The 25,860-nt window shown below is 41.6% G+C and overlaps 1 protein-coding gene across 1 annotated transcript in view; it reads left to right on the top strand.

Moving 5' to 3' along the window:
- SASH1 (SAM and SH3 domain containing 1) overlaps window positions 1-25,860 on the top strand; it is a 205,066-nt gene that overhangs the window by 105,665 nt on the left and 73,541 nt on the right. Inside the window, exons 5-8 of the mRNA XM_038761304.1 lie at window positions 14,690-14,730; window positions 16,189-16,275; window positions 19,136-19,248; window positions 22,624-22,725. Of these exons, the coding sequence (XP_038617232.1) occupies window positions 14,690-14,730; window positions 16,189-16,275; window positions 19,136-19,248; window positions 22,624-22,725 (343 nt within the window). The remainder of the gene's footprint in view (window positions 1-14,689; window positions 14,731-16,188; window positions 16,276-19,135; window positions 19,249-22,623; window positions 22,726-25,860) is intronic.

Genomic DNA, 25,860 nt, shown 5'->3' with positions numbered 1-25,860 from the left:
AGCTTTCCCATCGTAGTTGATGTCACCATCCGTCTCTTCTACCAAGCCTGCAAACTGGGCATTATAACGCCTGTATAAAAATCCTACCATTACTTCAACCCCTATATTTAGTCTTTTGTCACATTTTGTTGATTTTTCTTCTAAAGCATTCCCAGGATCCCTTCCTCTCTGTTCAAACTGCCACTATTGGTCCAGGCACTGTCATTTCCCAATCTGAATGCTACATCAACCTCTACTGAACTCACAACACCCAGCCTTTCCCCTCTCTAGTCCATACTTCACTTTGCTGTCTGGATCATTTTTCTCATTGTTCTAGGCACATCTCCCCACTGTTCAAAAAACTCCCATGATTACCGATTCCTCTGTCCATCAAGTAGAAACTCCTGACCATTGGCTTTATGGCCCTTATGCAGCTGCCTTTCCCTATTTAACTTTGCTCTTCTGCTATACCCCTCCTTGCATGCTTCATTCTTCTCAAGTCAACCTTCTCTTTGTGCCTCGTTCCCCTCTCTTCAGTAGGAGACCGCTTACACACACCTTCCCCATCCTGTTTCATATTTGGCAGAGCAGTACATTTCCTCTCCTCAAAGCCCTATGAAATTACATCTTTAGGAAGTCTTCCCTGATTCATCTCTTATCTCTCCATCTTCTATCACTCCCAAATTCCACATAAGCTAAGCAGATGGCTACTCACAGACCACTCCCCTCTTGCCCCACACTGTAGCTCCTTTGTACCTGTCTTTTTATTATTTTGGCATCTGTTTTCCCTGATAGACTTCGAGCTCCCTGAGTTCAGGGATCATATCTACTAATGCTATTGTACTCTCACAAGTGTGCAGTACAGGGCTTTACACACAGTAGGTTCTTAATATATGCTACTAATTGATTCATGTTCAGGGAACCTAAAGCCTAGTCCTTAATCAAACAATCTTTCAATCAGTTGTATTTATTGAGCCGTACTGTGTGGAGAACACTGCACTAAGCACTTGGGAGAGTACAGTGTAACAAAGGAATTAGTAGACACATTCCCTGCTCACAGTGAGCTTACAATCTAGAGAAGGAGACAGATATTAATATAAATAAATAAATTATGGATCTATACATAAATTTTGTGGAGCTGAGGGAGAGGTGAATAAAGAGTGCAAATCTAAGTGTAAGTGTGACACAGAAGGGAGTGGGAGAAGAGAGAATGAGGGGCCTGTTGGGGAAGGCCTAAAGTAGTCTGAGACCTACCCTCTATGTGTACCAAAAGTAACACTATTCCTAGTCTCCCTGCTAGAATTAGTGACTGTAGAACTCAGTTCATCACATTTTAGAACAGTTAGAATTTTATTCACCTTTTAAACTTGGATGTTTTCATCTGAAATGTATGATCAAAGAAACGTGGCTCAAGGGGAAAAGCTAATTAATTTTTTTAAAAAAACATTCCAATAATAGAAGCAATCACAGGAAATGGATTTTATAAAATGTATAAATTTCACTCTTGTTGGTTTCAGCAATGTTTACCTGCTGGCTCCTGTAACTGACAGTGCATCCTGTAAACAGGGGCTGTGTTTTCTTTAGGGATGTTTAGAGAGGGCAGGGCAATTTGGGATGAGAGTGGAGGAGAGCCAAGTCAGAGCAACAGAAGCAATATATGCTCTTATAACAATGGAAACTAACTGGCTGCTAGCTTTGAATCCTCTTTATATGCCCACCAGCCTCAGCATTACGGGTTGATGATTTCTTCACATTTGCCAGGAAATTTAGGTCAAGCCCAGTTGCCTGGAACTGAGCCTCCTGCATCCTGACTCTCATCCTGTTTGTAATAGCATTATGGGAAAGAGTTGGAAAATAAATTGGTTCCCAAGGGGAATATGTGTGTGTGTGTGTGTGTGTGTGTGTTTGCTCCTTCAAAGGATTATCTTTGCTGCCTAGTCTATGATTTTATGCCCTTATGTCTCCTTACAGAGGTGCCTGTTAGTAATAATGGTAATAATAAAATAACTGTGGTATCTGTTAAGCACTTACTATGTTCCAGGCACTATACTAAGCACTGGGGCAGATACAGGCTAATCAGGTTGGGTGCAGTCCATGTCCCACATGGGGCTCACAATCTTCATTCTCATTTGACAGATGAGGGAACAGCGACCCAGAGAAATGACTTGCCCAGATCACACCGCAGACATTTGGAGGAGCCTGGATTAGAACCCAGGTCCTTCTGACTCCCAGGACCATCTTCTATCCATTAGGCCATGCTGCTTCTCACAGTAGTCACAGAAAAAGGGTAGGGGTTAGATACCCTCACAAAAACACTCTTAAGGCTGGGGAACAACATTTTCAACCAAATGGTTTTGTTCATCCTTCTATGGGCCAAGAGAGGAGGAGAACAGTGCTTTGCACATAGTAAGTGCTGAATAAATGCCATTAAAAAAAAGAATAGCAGCTAGTTTAAGGTTAAAAGAGACAAGAAAATAATAGTTCATGTAACACAACCAACATGAACTCATTGTGCTATCTTCAGTCGATCAGTGGTGCTTATTGAGTGCCTACAGGATATAGAGCACTAGTCTATGGACTTGGAGATGTAAAATAGATGTAGAATATGCAGATCCTTGACTCCAAGAAACAAAAAAGGGGGACACAGACCCAAATTAATGTACAGCCAGGAAAAAGTGCTTATGTAGAAGAGCATGTTATTAATCAACCAGTGGTAGTTACTGAGCACTTACTGTGTGCAGAACACTATACTAAATGCTTGGAGAGTACAGTAAAACCAAAATAAATTGTGAATCTGTATGTGCGAAAGTACATCAGGAAGTGTGATTGTGTGAAGTGTTGAGATGATAGTTGGTAGGATATGACCTGGGGAGAAAGTGAAATTGGGGAACTGCTCCTAGAGGAAGTGTGATCGAAGATATGGTCTGGTGGATTTGAAGAGGAGGGAGTTCTCGACAGGAGGATGGGGTGAGCCAGGGGTCAGAGGCAGAAGAGTGAGGCCCAGAGAGCATTTATTCTTTCTCAGTGGTCGGTTCCCTAGTGGGTCACTTGCCTTGCCCTAGGCAATATGCCTAGCTCAGTTCTTACTGCTTTGACATTTTGCCAAGGGCGTAGTGTGATCTGGCATAAAGAGGATGTGATCATATAAATTATATGACTCATGAAATATTGATATATCAATTAGAGTTACCCCAAGTCCAACAGTGCACTCCCCCCACCCCATGCAAGGGCTCTCATTTTAAAATGAATGACCTCCATGTTTTTTTTCCTCTTGTTTGGTCTAAATTGAGATAATAGGAGGGGCTACTCCCGAAGAGTTGCATATGACTGTATGCACACTTCCTCTCTTCCTCATGCATTGTCTCTAAAATAAATATAAATAATGTATCTGCTTTCATTAGCATGTAAGCTACATGAGGAGAAAGTCCATGTTGCCAACGTTTCAGAGTCAGAGGTCATGGGTTCTAATCCTGGCTCCGCCACTTGTCAGCTGTGTGACTTTTGTCAAGCCACTTAACTTCTCTGTGCCTCAGTTACTTCATCTGTAAAATGGGGATTAAGACTGTGAGCCCCACATGGGACAACCTGATTATCTTGTATCTACCCCAGAGCTTAGAACAGTGCTTGGCACATAGTAAGCGCTAAACAAATCCATCATCATTATTATACTGATTTCTGTGCCACTCAAGGACCTTAATTAATATATAATATATATTATTGATACGCCACATGGTCCTGTTCTCTTTTTCTCTCACATATATATATGAGAGACAGTCTGTTTATACAAACTCTATAAATGATTAGTTTCTCTTCAGAGCCTTAATTAAGGGGGATTAGAAAACAGTGACATGCTCTGTACCTCAAGGACAGGCTCAGGAGGTAAGTATGCAAGTGTTTATGGTTGTCTAAATGAGTGTGTGATCCCCATCCTGTAACACAGCTGAAGGTCTCTGCATTCCAGGTCGAAGGGCCCCTGGGCCCCTAGCAGCTGTGTGCTAGACCACCCCTCTTCAGCTGTTCAGAAGTTTAAATCCCACAGCACTTGAGGCATGTCTGGCTTGTGAGTCTCCAGCTGACCTACTCACAGCTTTAGCCCCCACACTATGGCTGTGTCGCTGGGCTGGAGCACTGTTGTTGTGATTGCTGGAGACAGGAGCTGCTGTCACTGGGAGCTACTTAGCATAGTGCCTGAGCTACTGCTGCTGTGTCTCATCATCAATCGTATTTATTGAGCGCTTACTATGTGCAGAGCACTGTACTAAGCGCTTGGGAAGTACAAATTGGAAACATATAGACAGTCCCTACCCAACAGTGGGCTCACAGTCTAAAAGGGGGAGACAGAGAACAAAACCAAACATACTAACAAAATAAAATAAATAGAATAGATATGTACAAGCAAAATAAATAAATAAATAAATAGAGTAATAAATATGTACAAACATATATCATCACCATCATCAATCGTATTTATTGAGCGCTTACTATGTGCAGAGCACTGGACTAAGCGCTTGGGAAGTACAAATTGGCAACATATAGAGACAGTCCCTACCCAACAGTGGGCTCACAGTCTAAAAGGGGGAGACAGAGAACAAAACCAAACATACTAACAAAATGAAATAAATAGAATAAATAGAGTAATAAATATGTACAAACATATATACACATATATATGTATACATATATACATATCTACATATACATATACATATATATACATATATATATATACATATATACAGGTGCTGTGGGGAAGGGAAGGAGGTCAGACAAACATCAAGATAACAAGGCAATCACTTTGAACTTGTCTCATCCCCCCAGCCGAGGATGGGAGCTGAGGGTCATTGTGTAAAATGAGCCCCAAAGGCAAATAAACTGTCCCCACAAACCTGAATGCCTGAAGCTTTCTGCAGGAATAAAGAACAGTCACAATTGAGCCTCTCTGTGGTGCCCAGATTGATCAAGGTGTTTGCTTTCTCTTGGAAACTAGTTGCTTCTGTTTCTTACTAAAAGTTCAGATTTGCCCTTCATAAATCCATTTTGGGTGCTGAATTTTCCTGGTAATGCAAGCTAGAAGAGGACCATGGAATGTCCTCTTTTGCCCACCTTTCTCCAGTAAAAAAATTTCACATTTTTAAGTGTGTACAGATTGGACATGGGGGTGGGGAAGATAGGCGTAGAATGATTGTGGAGGGTACCAAATTGCAGGAACTGGTCCCTGAGATGCCTTAATCCGGTGGTTGTTGGCAGAGGTATCCCACATCAGGCTACTAATCCTCTCCCATCCCAGGTGGCCATGCATACACCAAACACTGGAAGGGTCCCAAATGATTCTCTTCTAGGTCATTTGACCACTGTGGGGAATGGACAGCTATCATTTTTGATTCTGTAAAAACTTGTCATGGTTTCCAAATGAACATGGCCGGTGATCTGGATAAACATGGAGAATTAGGAACGAAGGAGATGGAAAGCCACCAGGGAGCTGAAAGGTGAGACCAACAAATGAAAAGACAAACAATCCGAGATTTCCAGGGTAGCACCAGATTCAGTAGAAAGATTGAATACTGTTGCAACTAAATCGATTTTCAAAACTGAAATGGTTTTGAAAAGGACACTAAGAAGAAAGCTTTATCACCTAGATTTTTCACAGCATTTAGGATAAAAATTTGCCATCAGCTGTGCTAGGAGGAATCAAAAGGACTCCACAGAAGTGGGCATGTCGCTGGACTCAGTTGTTAGAGCCCAGATTCAGTGGAAGCCAAATTACTCATGCTGCCTGCAAACAGTCTTCTCTAGAGAAGTAGGGCAGGAAGCTCCCACAGTTCCCTTCACAATGGAGTGAGAGGCTAACGGCATTCTCTCTCCAACTTGTGATGAGCGAAACCAGTGTTGTGCCCCTCCGGCAGCTGGAGGGAGGGTTCTTCTTGCCAATTACAGCATATGATTGCCTACCATCAGAGCTGCCCCAGTGCAGTGGAGCTGACTGGTGAGAGGTTTGCAGGGAACATGCCCTGGGAGTGGCCAAGCCTGGGACCAGGTTTCTGCCATAGAAATCTCTCTTTGGTTTGATTCATATAGGCTTCTTCTCATAGATATCTCCTGCTTCTGTGCTCAGGAGCCTCAGGGATGAAGGAATTGGCTTTAATTCTCTTTGTTCTGACGACTTGACACCTGTCTACATGTTTTGTTTTATCTGTCTCCCCCTTCTAAACTGTGAGCCTGTTGTTGGGTAGGGACCCTCTCTATAGGTTGCCAACTTGTACTTCCCAAGCGCTTAGTATAGTGCTCTGCGCACACAGTAAGCGCTCAATAAATACGATTGAATGAATGAATGAAAGCAATATATGGCTATTGGTCCCATGTATCTCCCTGCGGGTTGGGTTGTGCTCAGACTGCACAAGCTGAGCCAACGTTGCCACCTCCGTTCGGGCAATGGTGAAAGAGAGCTGGTGTTTGTTTCCACTGAGAAAGTTTTGACCTGCTTAAAGAGCCATCACCATGGAAACGGAATGAGAAGATAATTGAATGGAGCCTCTTTGCCTCCCATTTCTCTTGCTGTCTCCCCCCCGCCCCCCCACAAACACACACACACACACTCATTTCCCTTTCTCTGCCTGTTCTCTCTCCCTCTCTTAAACCAATGCCAGTTGGGTCAGGGGTCTTACGGGCCTGCTTTCCCTTCAGGTTCATGCAAATTTGATAAGAATACTAAAGGCTCATTTTCTTCACCGTGCCAATCTCTATAGAGATAAATTACTGGTGTATTCACCCTGCAACAGTTATATTGACAGTCGGTTTTCACACCAATTATGGATCTGGGTCTTGCCTCACGCATGCAGATAACCAAGTGGCCTTCCAAAGGAGCATGCAAATGCTTTTTGTATTGATTCGTTCAGGGCTCAAAATGTGGTCAGCATTTCCATGTAGAAAAGGTCTCCCTATACTGTTCCCTTCACATCTGCAGTAAATAACTATTTTGAGGGTAGGCAGGGAAGTCACAGGGGAGAAGGAGAAAATGATATTTGATCTGCAAACTAATGAAATTAATTTCATTTTTTAATGTAACTAAATGATAGCTTTAGTTTTGTAAAGCAACAGTGTATGTTACACAAAAGACCATATGAAAAACCTAAGAGAGGATTTCATTTTCCTATGCTTGGGTTAGGCTTTGTGGTTTAAATGATGTGCTTCAGAATGTCGGAATGTTTTTTTAACAGGATTTGATTTTATTTTTCTCCTCTCACTCACATATGGTACAAACCTGGAATCAATTCAGACCTATGGGTTGGGCCGATATCGATTACTCACTCATATTGATCCCAGAAACCAGACCCTGTGATGTCTTTGGAGAACAAGGAGTGGGGGCTATGAACAGCTGTTTTGTTAAAGGCAGGATACATGGGAAATCGTTCCTCCCAGCATCTCTTCCTATTGTAATGATTTGCTGTTTCGAAGTTGATGCTGTTGAATGCCTTTTGTGTACTCTTTTCACTGACCCATTAACGGAAGCACTGTCTTCCTATAAAAAAGTCTTCTTTATATCAAAATCATAAACAAAACAAAAAGGAGAAGTTGCTCCCTAAGCTCATTTTCTCTATATACATCTTTTGCTTCAGGCCTTTGAGAAGAATCCTCTAGCACATTCAAAAATTGCTAACTGGATTCCCGAACTGAATAAAAAGCTAAAGTCTCCTGGCCAATACCTCCAGCCCCAGCCTGAGGAAAATTTGCTCTCCAATATCTTTGTTTATAAACAAGGAGGACAAAATTATAAGCCACCAGGGAGAATAGGTAGAGATCTGGCCCAGGGCTTAAATCTGGGTCTTATTCCTGGATTCCCAACATGGGTGAGCAAATGGAAGCAAGAGTCCCCTCCCCTCCATATTTCCCATGGAGTTTATGAGGATTAAAACATTTTAAAAATATGTAAAGCTCTTAGAGCTGGGTCCAGAAATGAAACCCTTTGCGGGTTTTATGGAAAGTCATCTGGAGTAAATTAGACTCAACCTGGGTGAAGGCGGTTCTTTCTTCTTTTTCAAATTTTTCTTCTTCTTGGATGTGAATGAGCATGTCTCAGCTCCGAAAACTGACAAAATCAGTCATCCAGTGTATGCAGAAAATAAGCTCAGATTGTGTCCAAACTCTTCAAATGAACTGCATATTGTATTTACAGTGGAGGTAGAGCCTGTCATCAAACTGGGGATGTGCTGTTTTATTCAGCAGCACCCATTCCCACCTTAGACCCAGGTGAAGATGGAGGCAACCCCTTACATGCTGAGAATTTGACAGTTGACTGCAGTAAATTTGGTTTCTGTCTTTTATTCCCAGTCCTACACCTCCAGATTTCTCCCGTACTGTTTGCTCTTGCAATTCCCAGGGTAGCCACACTAATGAAATTGTAGATCAGAGCACTAGAAAACCACCCTCACAGTGGAGTAATGGCATTTGGCTGCCTCTCAGACATGCAGCTCTTAAACTTCTGCCAAGTGTCACTGCATCATTAACTTTCAGAACAAGCTATCAGTCTGTGAATGGAAGAACACAAATCACTCTCGGTGCATGGTCATGAAGGGTCTTCATGTTCAACAGTTAGAGTGTTGCAGTTGGCAGATCATACTTGAAAGCTACTCTGAGATCCCATTTAATCTTCCCCCAAAATATCACTGAAGTACAGTTTTGATAAGTTTCAAAGGGAATTTGACACTCCTGAAGTAGATGCCACATTGAGATGTGCACATACTAGGTTTGTCAACACTTCCAACCTTCTGATTTTGGGTGACGTCCAGCTGTCTCCCAGAACATAAGGAAATAAGGCTTCACATTGCATTGAAAAAGAGAGCATGAGTCTATCAAGTGCTGTTTGGAGGCAGTAGGCTGAACAAAATTGCCTATGATGTCTCTGTCAACTTTGTGTTGTGAATACGGTAAGGAGATAGATGGAAACATTAGAAAGTGCCTGGATTCACTGATGCAATTGTCTGCCTCCTTTTGCTTGAAGTTCTTCCTTTTCATTTTTTTCTCGTTCTGTTTGTTTAGCCCTCACGCAAAGACAATCTCTGTAAATCAGTGTTACAAATGGGATTTGAGCTGGATTCTCACTCAGCCGTCGCTCACGTCCCTCTAGGTGCACACCCACATCACAAACCCTCTTATCAGATAATAATAAACCTCATTAGAAATCTGATGAGCACAGTAGAAGCAAGTAGAAGGAATATGAGTCTCTGCTCTCTGGGAGATTGCGATTTAAGGATAACAGTAACGCAATCAAAGCAGTAGTGCAACATTATGAAGGCAGTACAACACTAAAAATCAAGACTTAGCTATGCTCTGCTAAGTTGAAGTATGTTTATTTGTTCAGGAATTCCAGAGTAGTGTAAAAGTTTCAGATCCAATTATGGCAAAACAGTAGAAGCATGAAGTAGTTGGGGATTGCTAAGGGAAGTGGGGCTTACTTACTCCAGTGAGCTACAAAGACTCTGGGAATGAGACTGGATTTCCAAAGACCTTGCAGTGAAAGAGGCAAAAGCTTGGCAAGCTGAAAGAAAGGAGATTCCAAACATGTAGTTTGAGTGAAGGGCCCAAAACAGAAATGGGAAGGAATTGGGTGTAACAAATCATTACTAAACTGGCCTTAATGGAACTGGGATGTGGAAAGGGAGAATCGGGGAGGCAAAATGTTAACAATAGTGACTCAGTGAAGGGCCTTGAAACTGAAATAACCTGTCACAGGGAAGATCTGAATTTTCACATGCATAAAGGAAAAAGTCCACGGACGAGGAAGCAAGTGAAGAGGTATGTACGGCATCTGTCACTGCTGCCCATTCTTTGAATCATCAGTAGTGTTGTTATTAACTGAACACCTACTGGGAGCTTGGGAAACACACAAAATAACTAAAGGACATAACGTCCGCCCTGGAGAATTTACAATCTAATGGGGGAGATGAAAGACGTAACTTGACAAGTATAATGTAGTGAAGAGAGATGAAATAGATATAAATAATATGCACACAATCAAAAATTAGATAAATACCTGAATGCTGTTGGCTAATGGAATGGGATAACTGAGAAGGTAGCCGATAATAATAATAATGATGTTGACATTTAAGAGTTTACTATGTGCACAGCACTGTTCTAAACGCTGGGGGGGGATACAAGGTGATCACGTCCCACGTGGGGCTCACAGTCTTAATTCCCATTTTACAGATGAGGTAACTGAGGCTCAGAGAAGTTAAGTAACTTGCCCGAGGTCACACAGCAGTAATATGGGGGAGCTGGGATTAGAACCCATGACCTCTGACTCCCAAAGCCATGCTCTTTCCACGGAGTCACGCTGCTTATCTATGAATCAGGAAGTGCCTCTTAGAGGAGGTGATTATTTTTAAGAGCACTTTGAAAAGGGGAAGGAGAAGCAGTAGGAAAGGCAGGACAGTGGGTCAGAGGAGGGAAGCTGCATGGCCTAGTGGATAGACTCTGGGCCTGGGAACCAGGAGGATCTGGGTTCTAGTCCAGCTCTACCGTTTGTCTGCTATGTGAGCTTGGGCAAGTCACTTAACTTCTCTGTGCCTCAGTTACCTCATTTGTAAGATCAGGAGTAAAACTGTGAGCACCATGTGGGACATTGACTGTGTCCAACCTCATTAGCCTATGTAATAATATTAATCATAATGATAATAGTATTTGTTAAGCATTTACTATGTGCCAGGCACTGTACTAGGTGCTAGGATGGGTTAGACATATTCTAAGCAAATATAAGCATAAGCAATTAGGTTAGACATAGTCCCTTGTCCCACTTGGGGCTCACAATCTCGATCCCCATTTTACAGATGAGGTAATGGAGGCACAGAGAAGTTAAGTGATTTGCCCAAGGTCACACAGCAGACAAGTGGTGGAGCCGGGATTAGAACACCATGACCTAATGTCTACCCCAGCACTTAGTGCAATGCCTGGCATGTAGCGCTTAACAAATGCCATTAAAAAAAAAGAGGGAGAGTCTGCTAGGAAAGAGCGTGGGCCACTCTCACTATTTGTCATTTTGTGTATCTGTTCTCATTTAAGCTTCCTGTAGGTAGGGGACGTGTGTTTTGTTTCTGGTGTACTTTACCGACTGTACCCACTTGGTTGGTTGGGTGCTCAGTAAAGACCATTGTTTGAGCAGCTATTAACAGTCTCATAGTGAAAGAATGGGCACTAATGAAAAGATTGGGAAAGGGCTAAATCCAAATAAAGCAGTAATCAATAACTATGGGGCACTCACTGTTTAAGGCATTGGTTTTTATATGAAGAAATATGAGATTTATTAGACTCTAGCAAAGATGTTGTGACTGTTTTATTATTACTCTCCTGCCACATTTATTGAAGTGTGCTAGACATTGTACAGAGTAATGGGATAGATTGCAGCGATCCTCTGCCTAGAGAGGCTATGGATCCTAGGCCTACCCTGAAGTTCACAAACAATCTCTGAGACAAAGTGTTGTGGCCTCTGATCTTACAGCTGGTGGCAGCAAAGGGTGGCAGAGAGAGTCGTGGTTTAGCTGTAAAACAAGAGCTCTGAAAAATATCTTGAAATCTTTAGCTAGAATAAGGCAGGTAATATAAGTGCCCTGGCCAAATTCCATTTTGAAAAAATTATGTGCAGTTTACATAAATTCCCATTATTCATAGTCAGTCAGTTCCCTCAAGAGGAAGGTGCATTCATTCAATCATATTTATTGAGCGCTTACTGTGTGCAGAGCACTGTGCCAAGCACTTGGGAAGTACAAATCAGTGCAGTGGTGCCATAATTAGTGTGCCTGTTTGCAACACACAGAAAATGGATAGGGTTCTTGAGGAAGACAGATTTTGTGTAAAGTTTTAACTAGTTACTATTAAAAGTAGCCATAACAAAGGTATATTTCTAAATAGCAAAGTCTCTACAGAGACCTTAAGGTGCAGTGAGAATTGGGTTTTAAAAACTGAAACAGAGAATTAGTTTTTCCCTCTTTGCTACTAAAATACGTAGTGCACTTTAACAATCTTCATAAAATTCACCCCCTACTTTTTGATATTACACTGAAGCGGGGATGATTTCAGAACAAAAAACTTCCCTTTTGAGCATGTTGTCCATGTTCTGCAGGTGAATCCATCTTTTGTCTCCAAGGGTAATGACTGCTAGCTCTGTTCCCTCCCTATTCTTCCAAGTGTTGACCTTACCCACTGGAAGATTAGATGTGTCCACTTCCACCTGGTGCAGTCTAAATCCATAATTTGGTTGCATCACTTGATTTACAGTTCATCCTGGATTAAATTTCTTTATCAGTCTGCAATGGGAAGGATGTATTTCACATCCCTACTGTGACAGATTCTATTTGCCTGCATGAATTACTGAATCAAAATTAAACTTCATTTTCCCCTTTGCAAATTGATGAGGAGGGTTTTCCATGCTTGTAAATGCAGGTTTCTAATTACTGAATAGTGCAGATATTGAACCAGGGCAGACAAACCCCCACAAAAAACTCTCTGCTTTCCCTTCAGTGATTTTTCCCAAGTGAACAAAGAAACAGCAGTGTCCTCTGCTGGCCGTCTAAGAAAACACCAGAGAGAGTCGGCTCACACAAACTTTCCAAAATCTTGTTTTCTGGAATAAAATGTGAGGGGAAATTATTTTTCCTTCCTGGTACCTACTGGCAGTACCTGTCAAATGAAATCAAATGAAACCAGTTAGCTCATACTCTTATAGAAACAGCTTCTCATTTTCATGAAATGTCATACATTTTCTCAAATGCAGAGCTGACATTGCCTTAAATTCTTTTCCTCATACTTGCCTGTTTTGAATAATGGGAATGGAGAAACATAGAAATAATAGCTCTTTGGAATTCAGGAATAAAAGAAATCTGTGACTCCACCTGAAAGTAGTAGGAGTTGCACTAGGTAATGGCACCGTGTAGATGGGGCCAAACCTTTGAGTTCTGGCACCGTCAATCCTGTCTCAAACCTCACCGCAGAATTTGTAATATGAATGCATTCTCCTGTGACAGCTGCATTTTGGGCTTTTCCATGTCCCTGCCATTCTAGAATGGCCTTGGGGCTCTGCAGAGGTCAGTCAGGGGCTGGGCAGTGGGTGATAGAAGCGCGGAGCTATCATCTTTTAGACTGTGAGCCCACTGTTGGGTAGGGACTGTCTCTATATGTTGCCAACTTGTACTTCCCAAGCGCTTAGTACAGTGCTCTGCACACAGTAAGCGCTCAATAAATACGATTGATGATGATGATGATGATCTTCTCCATCCCTGGAGAGCAGTTGGGGGCTGGTTGAGGGGGAGGTGGGGGTGGGATGGGACTCCTTGGTATGGGACTCCACAGTACAACTTCTCAGAGAAAATGCCGTGTGTACCACTCACCTGGTGTTTTGGTCACACTGGTTTGAATTGACACAAAAGGACACGAACATCAAATTCTTTCAATTTTAGCTGATTCAAGGACGAGCCGCAGCTAAGATACAAGTAGATTCTATGATTTTTTAAAGCCTCTCTTTAGATTTTGCTAATTCATTCCGGGCCTGAATTGAGAAGTAGTGTAGCTTAGTGGAAAGAGCATGGGCCTGGGAGCCAGAGGACCTGGGTTCTAATCTTGGCTCTGCCACTTGTGTGCTGTGTGACCTTGGGCAAGACACTTAACTTCTCTGGGCCTCGGTTTTTTCAACTGTAAAATGGAGATTCAATTCTACTCCTTACTACCTAGATTGTGAGCCTCATGTGGGACAGGGACTGTGTCCAACCTGAGACCTTTGTATCTAATCTAGCCTAGTGGTTAGAAGCGTGCTTGTGACATAGTAAATAGTTTTAAAAAAACTATAAAAAATAGCTAGTGCTGGGTTTTAGGCAATTTGCTTAAATTAGGCTAGAAACAGGAGACTGCAGGCATGCATCCCTATCCTCCAAGTACAGAGAGATTAGGATGGGAAAGTGTTTGATTCCTGGTCTAATAATTCTTCAGTGTGCTCCACCAAGCCCCTGTTTTCAGTAATTTTCTCTTCCCACTTTCTCCTTTTTTTTTTTCCTTTTGTCTTTGTTCTCATTGCCCTCTACTGGCAATAGATGATCCTGTAGACTCTGTCTTCTCCCTTCACAAACCTTTCCCAAGAACTACCTCCTCCTGGTTTCCTTCACCTAATCACAATAGTAATCATAATAAGAAACCATTGTGATATTTGTTAAGGGCTTAATATGTGCCACTGGGGTAGAGGCAATACAATCAGCTCAGATACAGTCCCAGTCCCACACAGGATTCACAGTTTAAGTAGGAGGGAGAACAGGTATTGAATCCCCATTTTAGAGCAGAGACTGAGGTGTGCAGAAGTTAAATGACTCAGGGCCACACAGCACACAAGTGGCAGACCTAGGATTAGAACCCAGGTCTCTTGACTCCCAGTCCTGTGAAAGGTATATTTAGTGCCCAGAACATTGTGTTCTGCAGTGATTTAAAAGGGAGGGTACTGTCTTGTTCAAAGTAAGAGCTGAATAGCAAACAATATCCCTTTCTGCCCATACCAACCTCCCTATACCACTGTTGGACTTTGGTTCCTTGCAGACTCTTTCTTGGCATGCTTTCGTAATCTCCTCCCAAACCATCCCTCCCTCTCAAATGTCAGTTCAGATCATTCATGCCATTATTTGGGTGGTACTACCTCCCTGAAGAAACCAGAGCTCCTTGGTAATCGGCTTTCTCTGTGTTCTAGGCTCCCTCTTCATAAGTCCAGTTCAGAAGAGGGTTCTTTCGGTAAGTATCATTTTCATGCTTTTAATCATCCTGAATGTGCTTTGTGCTCGGTCTGAAGGTGGCAGGAGCAAAGAGACTTGTCACTTTGCGTAATTAAGTTGTTTCTTTGAACTTGCATGGTCAGAACAAGCAAGGGCAGATGCCCATTTTGACAAGCAGAAGAGGCAGGCTGGTGAGCCAGAGGCCGTGTGGCTTTTCCTGAAAGGTGTTCTTGTCCTGTCTGTGGCAGCAGCCTGTTGTTACCTGGCATCTTCAATTTAGGCCTCATTGAAAGCAGTGATATAAGGAGTGTGAATGAGCCCTACTCATTGTAGAGTTAGAGGGGCAACCACTTTTCTGGGTTTGCAGGATGACTAATGTCCACGTAGTGTAGTATCCCACTTAGGGAAATGGTTCCTGCTCCTGTCTACACACACACACACACACACACACACACACACACACACACACACACACACACACACACACACACACACACACACACACACACAGTCAGTATAATGGACAATCAATATAATGGACACAACCAATCTTCCAAACATTAATGTAAATAAATAAATTACAGATAGTCATACCTGTTTAGACTAGATAGGGAAGGTAGTAGCTGCCTCAGTGCATGATCATTGAATACTACATAAGTGATTTTACAGTAACACAAGTAGGGTAGGTAGAACTATAATTTCTTATCCCACCATTGATATAGGGTGATCCTCATGATTTATCATTTTACTTGTGGCTCAACGTTTTAACATATCTGGAGGAATGTCTGTTAATTGTTGTACTGTACTCTCCCAAGTGCATAGTACAGTGCTCTGCACACTGTAAGCGCTCAGTAAATACAATTAACGGACTGATTGGAGATAGAACAAATTGGGTAGGAATTATTGGTGAAAGTGTTTGTCTCATGAAGTATGGCTAAAAAGAAAAACACATTTCTTTGGGTGTAGGGAGGTGTGGGGAGGCAGGTGTGTGTGTGTGTGTGAGAAAGAGAGAGAGAGAGAGAGAGACAGAGAGAGAGAGAGAGAGACAGAGACAGACAGAGGCATACTTGGGGTTTAGTCTAAATAACTGACTTGATTCTACAGGGGGATAAAATACCACTGCAACAAAAATTAGGCCAAGCTTGACATACTAGTTAAACCAATCTCAAAGTTTATGTAAGTGGGTATACATGTAGAATTTTTAAACTGTTGTTTTGTGGCTTATCTTAACCTCTTAACCCCAAGAACCTTTCTTTGCTACCAGAGAGTTTACATTTCTCTTAGACTTCTGTGTTGGCATTTACCAGCTCTTTTTTTTTGGTGGGGTTGGGGGGATGTACGGGGAGTTGGAAATGGAAAGATTTTTTCAGACCTTTTGCAAATAGACCATTCAAAATAATATTTCAAGTCTGAATTTTGAATGAGTATCTTCTTTTCCCATTCATGTATCTAGCATATATCTTTTCTTTCTTTACAGGAAAAGGGGACTGGAAGAAGAAGAATAAGTTTTTCTGGCAGAACTTCCGGAAGAACCAGAAAGGCATAATGAGACAAACTTCTAAAGGTACTGTAGTGCACTTGGTAGGGTGGGAGTCTCTTTAGCCTAGTAATGTTAAGAAATCTGTTCCATTAATTAAAATGAATGCAACAAGGATTTTCTTTGTTAGTTTTTAGTTTTTAGTTTAGTAGTTAGTTTTTAACACTTTCTGTGAAGAGCATTGTACTAGGCATTCGGACCCACCAAAGATGTTCAAGGCATGATAACCACCCTAGAGAAGATAACATGCGCTTCCTCTGCACATCCACCAAGCTAGCTCTCTTCCTCCCTTCAAGGCCCTACTGAGAACTCACCTCCTCCAGGAGGCCTTCCCAGACTGAGCCCCCTCCTTCTCCTCCCCATCTCCACCCCCCCACCTTACCTCCTTCCCTTCCCCACAGCACCTGTATATATGTATATATGTTTGTACATATTTATTACTCTATTTTACTTGTACATATTTTATTTATTTTATTTTGTTAATATGTTTTGTTTTGTTCTCTGTCTCCCCCTTCTAGACTGTGAGCCCACTGTTGGGTAGGGACCGTCTCTATATGTTGCCAACTTGTACTTCCTAAGCACTTAGTACAGTGCTCTGCACACAGTAAGCGCTCAGTAAATACGATTGAATGAATGAATGAAGCTAGTGTGGAAAAATAAAGAGGCGTGAACTGATGAAAATGCAGCTGTTAGAAGAGTGTGAAAGTACATAGAAATAATGAATCTAGGGAGATGAATCACTAACAAATAAATAATAAATAAGTCAACAAATACATACCTCAGAATGCCAAGAAGGCTGTGGCAATGGTATGACTAGAAAGACAGGGGAATTGATTGGGGACTGTGTCCTGGAGGTTGGGAAGGTTGGAGCAAAGAGGCATGTTTTAGCAAAGCTGAGTTAGGCATTTCTACAGAGAGTTTGGAGGTGGGGAGGAAGCAAGTTAGTGTAATTTATTTCAGGGGTCTCTAGTCTTCTAAACTTTTGACAGACATCTTGCACCAAGGGAAAAGGCAGGTAGGAAGTTTGCGGTGTTAAGCAAAGTGGCAATTGACCCTTCACATTTCCCTGGAGCTTTATTGTTTCATGTCCCATTCACTCAACGTCAGAAAGGACTTTAACTTGTTCTGACCAAAAAGTCCTCTGAAGGGTCTCTTCATGTCCTCAGACCCCCGTTGTCATTTCTCTTGTTGGTAGAGTTGCAAACAAGGATCTGATTTCCAATTTTGATGTGTGGTGATCCTAGTTAGAATCGTCTCTGTTGTGTATGACTGAACTTATGTGCTCTGTTCCTGTATCAGCAGGGACTCGCTTGAGATTCGAAACTTATTTTGGGTCCTTCACTGGGCATAGAAAAAAAGTATAAATTTATTTACCAGACCACACAGACTTTTAGCATCCTACTCTAACTTCCAGAAGGTGCACTGGTGAACGTACAGTTACTTGTAATCTGCTGATTACAAGTGAACGTAATCAGCAGTCTAGTCATATTTATTGTCCATCCATCATACCCTGTTATATGCCTAAGATATTTTAAGGCTGTCCTGCAAAACCTAACAAAGAAGAGTTATACCATAATTCCAAGGTGATTTGCTATAAAAAGGTAAGGAATAGGAGCCCAGAGGAATATCATCTCTGGAGATTTGTCCCTACAAGTTTATAAACACACTCTTCAGCCCGACCTTTCTGTACCAATGCCAAATTGTTGGTATAGTTAAGACTATAGTTATGTTGTTATAGTTATAGTTAAGACTATAGCTGGTAGTCTTAAATAGCCACACAAATCAGTAATGAATGAGAGGGTAGAATAAGGAAGATTGACTGGTGTACTGGCTTGTTAAAGTCCATCAGCTTGTTAGAGTATGCACAGATGATCTTTTCCCATAGACTGACTTAGGGTACAATACATCCTAATGTGTTTCCAGTATACTAAACATGACAGGGATCTGTTTGCAATATAGAAAAACACTTCAAAAGTAGTCTAACAAGGGAATTTTCTTTTCCTCTGCAGTTCTGGCTACTTTCAATATTCAGTAGGAACCTAACAAGGTTATATTCAGAAGCCTTTTCATAATAACAGTTTAAATTGATATAGTGCCTTTTTTCTAGTGAGTTCAAAGTGTTTCCCACATGAGGAAGCTGTATTCACTAAAGAAAATAACTTGCAAAGTCAACCTTCCCCTGGCACGAGATTTTCTTCTTTCTGGTCCACAAATGATACTGGTTGAACTGCATCACAGAAGACCACCACAGGCTTCCCCAGAAACTTCTGTTTAACACATGTTTAACAGCATAACACTATCCAGGTTTATTTTAAATCCAAGTAAGGGAAATGCAAACAGTGTTTTTTTTTTTGCAATATTTGGGGGTTGAATGAAAGCTGGGATACTAAGAGGCAAGTTCAAAAACAGAGACGTGCTCTGTGTGAGACAAACCCTTTAGCTTACCATAGGTTTATATGTAAAAACTATGCAAAAAGAGCTATTTGAACCACACTTGCATATTTGGATCTCTAGACTAAGTTCATTATGGTTAGAGAAAGTATCTACCAACTTTGCTATAGTATATTTTCAATATATACATAAGCTCTTAAGAAATATGATTAATTGAGATGGATAGGCCTTCTCCTATCCTAGCATCATCACTGAATGGAAAGGAACCTTTAGATGTAATCTTTCACTAACAGTAATGCTTAATGTGTTTTCCCAAAGTTTCCTTCCCATATCCTTTATTAGGAGTAAAATAAAGGCCTCCTTTGCTTTTCTGATCTACCAGTAACATGTAACTGAAGGAAATTCTGCTGAATAAGATTCCTCCACCAGGTCCACTGAGGTCTTTTAGTGGCCTTTGGTCTCATGTCTGTTTTTCCTCCCTTCTTCTCATCTCCAGGAGAGGATGTTGGCTACGTGGCAAGTGAGATTACAATGAGCGATGAAGAGCGTATTCAGCTGATGATGATGGTCAAAGAAAAGATGATCACCATTGAGGAAGCACTTGCAAGGGTAAGCCACAGTACATGGTCAGTCCAGATCTTCCATGCCTGCTGGACTGCTCCTGTCTGAATCTTTTGAAGGAATGGTGTTCTCTGGCTGTAAAAGATGCTTTAAATGAGAAGGACGTTTTAGTGGAAATGAGACCATGTATCTGAGAAAGGTTATCATGTTTAATCTCTTTACTTAGCAAAACCACATCCCAACATCCTAATGAAGTTTCCATGATCCTGTGGTTCAGATCTGGGTAGTTCTAAGCTTGAAACTTGCTTAGCCTTGAGGTCTAATTATTTTGAACTCCAGTCTTAGTATTTAAGTTGGCATGCTGCTACTAATTATTATTTAATGGGCCAGATTTTCCCATATGTATGCTACTACTAGCAAGTAAGTTAAGGCCCTCATCAGCTGCATTAACTGTTTTAGACCATTACACTGAAATAGAAATTTATCAAGTGGTAAACCTGTGATCTGAACTTGGCTATGGAAAGTGTCTAAGTTACTTTTACAAATTGCTTTTATATTGGACAGTGTGGCTCATGGAGTTTCCATGTACTAGACAGTTTTCAAAACATAGATGTAGAAATTGAGAGGGTCTTGGAGTGGGCTCCGAGGACAAAAAAAGGATTTGGAAATAGGATGATTAAAATTTGGAAGGGAAGCAGCATGGCATAGTGGAAAGCAAACAGGCCTGGGAGTCAGAAGACCTGAGATAATATAATAATAATAATAATGGCATTTATTAAGCACTTACTATGTACAAAGCACTGTTCTAAGTGCTGGGGAGGTTACAAGGTCATCAGGTTGTCCCACGGGGGGCTCACAGTCTTAATCCCCATTTTACAGATGAGGGAACTGAGGCACAGAGACATAAAGTGACTTACCCAAAGTCACACAGCTGACAATTGACAGAGCTGGGTTTTGAACCCGTGACCTCTGACTCCAAAGCCCGGGCTCTTTTCCATGGAGCCATGCTGCTTCTTCTGTAATCCCAGCTCTGCCACTTGCCTGCTGTGTGACCTTGGGCAAATCACTTAATTTCTCAGGGCCTCAGTTTCCTCATCTCTAAAATGGGGATTCATTACAGTTCTCCATCCTGCTTAGACTGTGAACCTAATGTGCCTAACTTGATTAACTTATATCTACCCCAATATTTAGTTCAGTGCTTGGTACAGAATAAGCAATGAACAAATTTTAGTATTGTTATTATTATCACTATTATTCAGCTCAGTGGAAATAGCACGGGCTTGGGAGTCAGAGGTCATGGGTTCTAATCACAGCTTGGCCACTTGTCAGCTAAGTGACTTTGGGCAAGTCACTTAACTTCTCTGTGCCTCAGTTACCTCATCTGTAAAATGGGGATTAAGACTGTAATCCCCATGTGGGACAACCTGATTACCTTGTATTCTCCCCCCCCAGCACTTAGAACAGTGCTTGGCACATAGTAAGCACTTAACAAATGCCATTATTATTATTGTCTTTAAGAAGGGAAGAGGCCAAGGGACAGCTCAGTAACTTACTTTGAATATATGAAAGGTTATTCTTTAAATTTAGATTCTTTAGATTTAGATTGTTCTCCAAGAGGCATTCTCATGACTAAGCCCTCATTTCCCCTATTCCCTCTTCCTTCTGCATCACCCTTGCACTTGGGTTTGTGCCCTTTATTCATCCCACCCTCAGCCCCACAGTACTTACGTACATAGACAAAATTCATCTTAATGTCCTTCTCCCCCTCTGGACTGTAAGCCTCTTGTGGGCAGAGAACATGTCTTCCAACTGTGGTATATTGTACTCTCCCAAGCACATCGTACAGTTATCTGCACTTAGTAAAGCACTCAATATATGTGATAGAGTGAGTGATTGATTTAAAGGTTACTGACCAAATGGGCTTTATCTCCTCAGTGGAAAGAATAATAAATTATAGCAGAAGAGATTTGGGTTAGCCATGAAGAAGAGAACTTCTAGACAGAAGGAAGTTCGAAACTGGAGCTTCCTAGAAATACTTTCCCTGGAAATTTTAAGACATTTCTAAGGACACTCATCTGTGTGAAATTAGCATCAGCCACTGGGTGAACTGGATGATTTCCGAGGTCTTCCCAGACCCCTCATTTAGATCCTAATCAAAGAGGATTTGGATAGGCAAGGCATATATGTATTCATGAAGTTTATTCAAAACTATTCATTGAGCTTATTGTGTGCCTAGCACTGTACTAGGTTCTTGGAAATACAAAGAGATATGGTCCCTGCACTTGAGGTACTCATAATCTAATGAAGGAGACAGACAGACTGACAAAAATTGATATACAAAAAGGATGGAAAATTGACTAATAAGTGGAGTATGAAAATCAAAGTGTATATGTAAGTGCTGAGGGTGGTTGTTGGAATGACCCAATCAAGTTTGGCAGGTTTAATTGAGGAATGGCCTTGGAACAGGTGAGTTATCAGAAGAGTTTTGAAAATAGGAAAGGGTGTGGTCTGTGGATTTGAGTGGAGAGGGAGTTCCAGGAAGGGGAAATGGCTTGAGCATTGGAGTGAAGATGGGAGAGTTGAGAGAGAGGAACAAGAACCCTCAGGACGTAAATAGAGAAGAGAGAAATATACCCAGCAGAAAAAGACGTAGGCGTAATCCTCTTCCCCCCACAAAAAACCCTCCTGTTTGAAAACAGATTTATTTAAATATTAGTTTGATGTTGGTTATACTCATTGATTTACCTAGTTCCTAAATGGAAGCAAAGTAAAGGACTGGGTGCCTCCGGAAATCATGAACAAAATAGTATTTTCACAACCAGGGAGCAAATACTTCCTCTGGCAAATTTGAGAAAAATTTAGTTTGGCAATTAGGAAGTCTCGGTAACTTAAAAACAGTTTCTTCAGAACTGGAGAGCTGTTTGTACACCCAAAAAGTTACATTTCTGGAAAGATACTTGAGATGTCGTACAGTCTTGTTATTTTCCTTCCTATCCTCTAGGGTCTTCACAAAATTCTTTTGGAATTAGTGCGTGAGTCTGAACTAGGGACGAGAGTAATCTTTAACCAGAAGGGATAGTGTTTAAGGGATTACTGAAGAAAATTAAGTGATTTGACTTGATTTCTGATTTGTTGACCAGAATCTTCAGGTCATACTGTACCCTCATAATTCAAGCCTCCGGATTCAACTAAAAAAGAGTTTTATAGTGGAAGTTGCAAATAATTGGGAAGAAAATCAAGAGCTTTTATGAATACAGAAGTTCCTTTATGTCTATTTGTCAGATTTAGGCTGTGCATTGTGCTCTCCTCGAAATGCCTTGTCGGCCTTCAATTGTTAATAATAGCATGAAAGAGAGCCCTAAAGCGTTGATTTGACTTTCAGTGGGTGTGTCAGCCTTAACTTCAAATGCCCTTTCATTGCAGCTTAAGGAATATGAGTCCCAGCATCGGCAGTCCGGCTCCTTGGATCCTGCAGACTGGCCCGATGGCTGTTTCCCGACATTCGATGGATCGTCGAACTGCAATGTAAGTGCCCCATTTGCTGGGTAGCTATCCTCCCAGGTTTTCTAATGAAGTCTACGTCAATTGGGCACTAAGAAGTTGAATTATACAAATGATTTATATGTGTAAATGTGCTCAGCTTGTCAGAAGAAGCCTGTGAATGTATCCCTGGCCTGGGCTGGGGCCTCCAAGGATATTCAGTGAAGGAATTTAATTTCTTCATTTCTCTGTGGTAACAAGTAATAGATTCCCTCCATCCAGCTAACTATTCTACTGACAGTTTTTCCATGGTGTGAAGGTACCTGTATGATTTCACTTGTGTTGTTGTTATTATTATGAAGCATTTATTTAATACAATCAGGGGGCTAAGGACTATATTCCACAAAGAAAAGATTGCCTATCTCAAACTTTCCTTCATTCAGGCTTCTTCACCCTTCCTACCCTTCAAATCGATGTGCACTAGAGGAGGGAGGGGAGTAACTCCCTCAGTGTTTACCTCATTTCTCCCCTGGGCTGCCTCTCCTGGCCTTCTTGAGGAAAGTGAAATCCCCCAAAGTCCCCAAGCAGGGGTCACCGGATCTTTCCACATTTCCCTGCCTGTGGTCAGTGCTTTTCAACACAATGGGGCTTCAAAGTCTCCCCAGTGGAAGTGGATGGAAAAGGACCAAATGATCCTTGTTGAATGAGGTTCCTTTAGGTATATGTGGAAATGTACATTTGTCCACTTAGGCCTCCTGAAATATAGTATTCTCACTAACTCTGTCCATATAAAGCCTTTAGGGAAATTGCTTGAGAACTGATTCAGTGAATCGGAATCTGGGAAATTCCTGTCCTCTGGATCATCTTTTGCCAATGTGACATATTTATATCTAGTATTCTTTTGGTGCATTTTTTTCAATCTGAAAATAAAATGTTGGGGGTTCTGGGTTAAATACTATAATTTAACCTGATAGTTGCATGAAGTTGCAATGTCATGGATAATGTATTCCCCACACCAGTGACCTGAACCGATCAGGCAATCAGTCAATCAATGGTATTTATTGAGTGCTTTCTGGATGCAGAGCACTATACTGTTTGGGAAAGTACAATACAATAGAGTTGTTAGACGCTATAAAAATAACTGTGGTATAAGTTAAGCACTTTCTATGTGTCAAACACTGTATTAAGCTCTGGGGTAAATCCAAGATAATCAGGTCCCACATGGGGCTCACAGTCTAAATAGAAGGGAGAACAGATATCAAATCTCTATTTGTAGATGAGGGAACTGAGGCACAGAGAAGTTAAGTGACTCTCCCAAGGTCACACAACAGGTAAGTCGTGGAGACTGGATTAGAATCCAGGTCATCTGACTCTCAGGACCGTGTTCTTTCCACTAGACCGTGCTTCTTCTCTTACGATTCCTGCCATGGAGGAGTCTAGTGAGGAAAGCAGCAGAATAAACTGAAGCTTTTCAAACCTTTGCAAAGCAAAGTATCAGATCCCCTGTTTTTATTTTTAGCTGAGAAGAGTCAGGTATTATGAGAGCCTTTACAATTTTAGCGAATTCCAGGAAAATATTTCTCTCTCTGCTGTAGCTGTTCAGTTGAAACCATATTGTTTGGAAAGAGAATGCCAACACATTCAGTGGCTAAATTTTCCTTTTTCTAAGCCACCCAAGAATATTTTCATTAGTGGAATGAATCCGCTGTAATTTATGAAAAACTTTTTTATGGTTAGCTCCAAAGTGGGACAGCCCTAATCCCTTCTCCTGGAGGAAAGTGTAGACTAAAACAGGCTAGAGGGTAAACCTTCCGTGTTCTTGGGTATTTGGCATGGATTCTGGCTTTGGATTCATTAGCCTCCCCTTCCTTTCCTCTGAAAGTCCTTCTACAGTGGCCTCTCTGAACATTTTATCAGTTAATAGTATTTACTGAGCGCTTAATGTGGGCAGAGCACTATAATAAAAGCTTGGGAGAGTACAAACAACTAAATTGGTAGACATGATCCCTGCCCAGAAGGAGTTTACACTTTACACGAGTAGACAGACATGGATTAGGGAAACCCTAAAATGGCTTAGGGTTCTCTTTGCATCTGAAAAAACGAGGAGTCTAGTTATTGGCTGTAAGTGTAATTCTCTGAGCTTCTTCAGTGTCTCCACCATCCCACCCCACTTTCCTGTGTTTAATAAACTTTTATATGTATACTTTCCCTCACAACTGCAAGGAGAGAGGCTTTTTAGCTGGCAAGCCCTGTTTGACCCTCTCCCTCCATGGAGTGAAGGAAGCTGACTTGTTACCATTTATAATAATAGATGAAATGATATAATAATGATAAATAGATGATATGTCCCTGAACTAAGAGGTAATCAGCGACCAGAATTTTAAATGTTCTTTCTGGGTTTTTGTATACCCAGTTTCTAAAGTATAGTGTAATGCAACCTCTTGAGGAAAAGGGAATACCATCAAATGAGTTTAAACAAGTAGGGGGCCAGGATGAAAAGTAATGACTGTGTCCCCTCTCCCCAAAGGCTTCTGCTGGAGGTGTTCATGGCTAGTGATTGGTTGGTTATGGGAAATAATCTAGGGAGTTCAACTAGTGACCAGTATAGTGGTTTTACTCCTTAAACTGCTGCCTTGGGTCAAGCTGGGTGGAACTTCTTGCTTTCAGGGATCCTGGTGTCAGATTTTTTTTTTCTGCAGTTGAAGATCCCGAGTGGGCAGGGTTGACTTCAGGTGGGGAAAAAATTTGTTGCCCTATCCAGTTCTGCATGATTTCATTATGCAGTGGAACATAATGACATTTGCAGAAGTTTACCCAAGCCCAGAACTTTGCTCGGGATTGGTGTGGAATTGAAGGTGGGGTGGGGGGAACCTCTGATCCAAATAATAGCCAGATGATGATGATGATGATAATGACATTTATTAAGTGCTTACTATGTGCAAAGCACTGTTCTAAGTGCTGGGGGTATACAGGGTGATCAGGTTATCCCACATGTGGCTCACAGTCTCAATACCCATTTTACAGATGAGGTAACTGAGGCCCAGAGAAGTGAAGTAACTTGCCCAAAGTCACACAGCTGACAATTGACGGAGCCAGGATTTGAAACCATGACCTCTGACTCCAAAGCCCGGGCTCCTTCCACTGAGCCATGATACTGATTCTGAGACTAGGCACAGTCAC

This window comes from Tachyglossus aculeatus, chromosome 2, assembly GCF_015852505.1.
Source record: "Tachyglossus aculeatus isolate mTacAcu1 chromosome 2, mTacAcu1.pri, whole genome shotgun sequence".
Classification (NCBI taxonomy): domain Eukaryota; kingdom Metazoa; phylum Chordata; class Mammalia; order Monotremata; family Tachyglossidae; genus Tachyglossus; species Tachyglossus aculeatus.
This window is presented reverse-complemented; position numbering and strand designations above follow the sequence as displayed.